This window comes from Bidens hawaiensis, unplaced genomic scaffold, assembly GCF_021521415.1.
Source record: "Bidens hawaiensis isolate Kalapana, Puna unplaced genomic scaffold, B.hawaiensis_p1.1 tig00001521_1, whole genome shotgun sequence".
Taxonomy (NCBI): domain Eukaryota; kingdom Viridiplantae; phylum Streptophyta; class Magnoliopsida; order Asterales; family Asteraceae; genus Bidens; species Bidens hawaiensis.
In genome coordinates, this window is record NW_027491087.1 from 2,223,384 (window position 1) to 2,228,450 (window position 5,067).

The window sequence follows — 5,067 nt, forward strand, 5'->3', positions numbered from 1 at the left end:
GAAGTTTTTTTACAGCGATAAGTGCAAGAAGTGAAGGTCAATCCCTAATTTCACTACATTTCTTATGTGTAGGTGCGTTGTGTAGGTGCATATGTATGTGTGTAGGTACGTATGTTTGTATATGTGTACGTATGTTTGTATGTGTGTAGGTACATAGGTTTGAATGTGGCTCGGTATAATTATATGTTTGTAGGTAGGTTTGAATGTGTAATTAAGATAAAAATACAATCAACCAACATATATGTATGTAACATCATATGAAATGAAGTGAAATTAAGGATTAATGGGGTAAACCTTCATTTCTCGCACTTCTCACTGTAATATCACTTCTCGCAATATCCATCCACGGTATATATATATATATATATATATATATATATCACCATATTATATGAATATACATTCCATCACATTTTCATTGAGTTTTAAGGCTTTCATTTATTCATCTCATCTCAAAATAATAATAATAATAATAATAATAATAATAATAATAATAGAGAGAGAGAGAGAAATACAGTAAAAAAAAAATGGGAGTCAAAAGTGAAAAAAAAGGGTAGCCAGCGACGATGGCCATTGTAGTGGTAAGACGACGGGTGCCATCATTGTTTGAGGGTGATGGGAACGGTAGTTAAAAGGACGCCCAATATGGTGATCAACGATAGTCTTGGCACCGATACTATGGTGACAGTTTTAGGTAACGGAGGCGTGACGGCGATGCTATGGTGGGGACACAACGGTTATGGTAAAAATAATGGGTCTCGCGGTGATGATCAATATTGTGGTGGTTATAATGTCCGGATGATTCTAACAAGCTGGTATAAACCTTTTTAATTATGAAATTTGATAAAAATATTGAATAGTTAATATTGACTATTGATCAAAAGTTTAATTTTCAATTATATATAGTTGTTAAAAATGAGTTTTATAATATATAACAATGGTAAAAGCCATCAAGAAGATAATTAAATAAAGATGTAAACAAATAGATTGTATAATACATAAAAAGTTACGTTGACACCAAACTGATATAACCATGTTTTATATATGAGAAATAAGTTCATATACATTCAAGCGGTTTATAAATAAGAAGATTATCTTTACAGATTGTGTCAATTAGTTAGTAGGTTATCTTAGTATTTAATGACTCGTTAGATAACTTAGAGTATTACTGGTATGTATTCAGGTATGTCAACTCTGACGACATTTTTGTAAAAATAAAAGACGATACTAATTAACTACAAGGCTTGGACTAGCATTAACATATAATAGGTGAGTTATTTGACCTTTCCTATTTTTAAATATTATTTCTGGGCTGAGATACATGCTCGTTTAGTATCTCGTAATAAAATTATTATTTTCTAAGACTCCGCATTTTTAATTATTTGAGTCGAGATGCACACAAACTTATATTTATATAAAACATATAAATGCTTAAAATAATTATTTATATAGACCATATGCTTTTCAAATCCCTATGGTCTCATCTTCACTTGTTTTAAATGTCTGTTTAAAGTTATAAAATGGTTTTAACAAAACTAGCACTGTTACATACAAACATTGATTTTAGAAACGTATAAAAACAAATTGAAATGACTTGGCACGGTCATAAGGAAATTAAATTGAAATGTTTTTATGAGTGGTATTATACCACGGGGCCTACGGGCTGGATAATCCGCATGTAAGACCTTAAGGCTTTGGGGTATTTGTGTACATGTACAGCGTAACACTGAGAGCTAAGAGGTCTCCAGACTTCAGTAGCTGGACTACATTGGAGTTGACGAGTAAAGGGTAAGGTTATCGTAGAGCTGGTGGCTTTAATAGATAACCAAAATCCATCAACGCTTAGGTAGAGGTTACCGTAGGGTGGGTGACTCTAATAGGTAACCGAAACCAGACAAGCGGCTTAAGAATCTATAACTGTGACCTTGATATAAATTTCAGTGCCAAACTTATTTTACGTATTAAAGCATTTTATACTTTATTGTTTATTAATTATAAACTTAGAACTCACCAGCGAAAGCTGACTTGTTTTAGCATGTATTTTAGGATAAAGTAGTAAGTGTCGTAGAAGGCATCATGTGGCTATTTGGCACGAGCAGTATTTGGCACAAGGAACTCTGATAAACATAGCCTCGTTCAAGTTTGTTGTACATTTGTTTCTAAATAAATACTTGAGACTTCCGCTGTGCTTATCAATAAAGAGGCTATGTTTTTGTGTAAATCCAACTTTTCGTTGAGCCCCGGTTTTGGGGTGTCACACATTTGTTTCTAAATAAATACTTGAGACTTCCGCTGTGCTTATCAATAAAGAGGCTATGTTTTTGTGTAAATCCAACTTTTCGTTGAGCCCTGGTTTTGGGGTGTCACAAAACGTGAATGTGGTGTGTCAAAAGTTGCAATCCAAGGATATGATAATTGATGATGCTACTGATCAAGTGAAGAAGTTGATAAATTACTTCAAGAAATATAGAGAAGTGGGGTTGTCTAAGGCGATCAATGAAGCTAAGGAAATTGCAATTGAATTGGGTGTTGATCCAATATTCAATCAAAGGCGTCTGATTCGAAGGAAAAAACAATTTGGGGAGACTTCAAATGCAGAAGATGTTTTATTTTCAGCGGAGGAGGATTTTAGAGTCAATTACTTTTTTTGTATTGTTGATCAAGCGATTTCATCTATTGAAAAGAGATTTGAACAATACCAACAATACGAAAAACTATTTGGTTTTTTGTTTCCTAAAAAGTTGAGGGAAATTGGAGAAAAAGATCTTAAATCGTGTTTTTATTCTCTTCAAGATGCATTGAAGAATGGTGAAGAATATGATTGATGCTGAAGAACCTTATGGAGAGTTGAAGTTGTTTGAGACCTTTTTACCTAGTGATGTTATAAGTCCTTTAGATATTTTAAACAGTCTGAAACAGGTTCGTTTATGCTAATGCATTATTTTATTATTTTTTTACCTTGTCAAATTTTTAATACTTTTGATACTTTAAACAATATGAAACAGGTGGATTCTTACCCTAATGCATTAGTTGCATATAGAGTGTTGTTGACTATTCCGGTAACAGTGGCATCGGCAGAACGAAGTTTTTCAAAGTTGAAGTTGTTGAAGACATATTTACGATAATCAATTCCCAAGAAAAACTTAATGGATTGGCGATTATTTCTATTAAACGATGTTTTAGAGACCATGGATTACAAAGAGTTAATCGAGGGCTTTGCTTCCAAAAATGCCAAAAGAGCATCACGATTCGTTTAAGTACTTTTGTTGGATCTTTTGCTAAAAAATACTTTTTTTTTTGTATTTTAGGGCCTTTTGTTTTTTTATGTCCTGGGCCTTGGTTTTTTTTTTTGTATTCTCGGAGACGGCCCTGGTTCCTAATTTAAAAACGTTGCCCCCAATGGTCCCTCGTTAAAAGGGACTTAACGACGTTATAATACTCATATATCATCTTGGCTAAATCTTGCCTAGCTAGTTCCTTTTCCTCCCTCTTTATAATATGAAAAATTTTGGTACCATTTCCAGCCAAAGTTTGCAAACTCTCGTTTACAAAATGAATCACCTACACAACCAAAATTATGTGGTGTTGAGCAGCAATAAAGATTTCATCTTTACATTAGACTATACAATAGCACCACACATGAATAAATCCCAACACACACACAAAAGCCCTAATTTCAATAAACGGTCTTGGTTGGAAAGCTGAGAATAATGGCTTGAGCTCGATAGAATATTCTTTTGTGCTGTAGTTGAGCACATCATGCCTAGAGATTGTTTCAGATGTGGTTCTTAAACTCGTTAGGTAATCTCCGGCTGAAAGAGATGGAGTCGGAGCAGCATCACAAAATGCAAATCTGTTTTCACTGAAACGGTTTCCATTTTATTAATTAATCAGTAGAAAGTAAAAGCCAAAAATTTTAATATATATATAAGTTATAGCCCAAGAGGATAACCTAAATATTAATGTATTAAATTATAAAATTTGCAGTTTATTAACTATGCATTATGTGTATGTTAAAAATATTAAGATGTCAATTATTTAATTTTTATTTGAAAGTTTCATTTTTATAGTATAGAATTTCATTTTACCATTTACCTATTTGAACATCTTCATCGTCATTTAAAAAAACATATATACACTTGTCCTATTTTATAATAGGACTAAAGGGCATATTAGTCGTTAACAAAGAATGAGACATACGTTCACCAGTAGGCGGATACATGCCATGTTTCTCCTTGGTGGGATCCGATATCCGAAAAAAAAATTTCTTCCTTTATCTCCCCCACTTAGTCCCGAATTCCATTTCAGCCCATTTGTCAGTCCTGCAAAGAAAGAAATAAAAATTAAAATAAAACACAAACATTAAAGTCCAAAAAAAACAACATTTGGAGACCTTGTAGGTCATCGATCGTTAGTTTTTGCTTGCCACTTTCCTATTGCTTGATAATATGAAACTTATATATATTATTATTCACAAAAATGTGTAGGCCCTGTATCATATTGAGGCTTTGAAGGCTATAGGAGTTACTATAGTGGTTCTTGCTATTAACTCTCAGCTAGTGGTAAAGTTTCAACCTTTTCGTTTCTTTCACATAATATGATTCATACAAATTTTAATATTATCTTGCTTTTTAGGTGATTCATACAAATTTTAATGTTCATGTCAAGTTCTATAAAATGAACATTTATTAAATATTTCATCACAATGGAACACCAAATAAGAGTGGAGTAACTTTTCCACTTTTAAGTAAACTTCCAGTAACTTTAATGAAACACATGAAAAACTTGGTTACTATTGGAAAAAGTTTTCCTTTTTAAACTGGCCATTTTCAATCCAAACCCGTTCTAACCCATTACCCAACTTGTGTCCATTTGTTTACCTCAAAAAACCAACGAGTCACACACTAAGCATAGTAATTTTATCAAAAGATTCATTGAATTTTTATTAAACTCTATAGAATTATAATTGTTCGTTTTTTTTATTGAACATAAAAAAAAGAATAAACGAATTGATCATTTTTTGTTCCATCGCTGGATAGAATGCAAAGGGAAATAAAGGTTTATTAT

General features: G+C 32.4%; 1 protein-coding gene across 1 annotated transcript; it reads left to right on the plus strand.

The window, feature by feature from the left end:
• The first annotated feature begins 2,315 nt into the window (after positions 1 to 2,315).
• Positions 2,316 to 2,825, plus strand: LOC143583944 (uncharacterized). Its single transcript, XM_077066117.1, has one exon. The coding sequence runs from the start codon at positions 2,316 to 2,318 to the stop codon at positions 2,823 to 2,825; it is 510 nt and encodes a 169-aa protein (XP_076922232.1).
• The last annotated feature ends 2,242 nt before the right edge of the window (positions 2,826 to 5,067 follow it).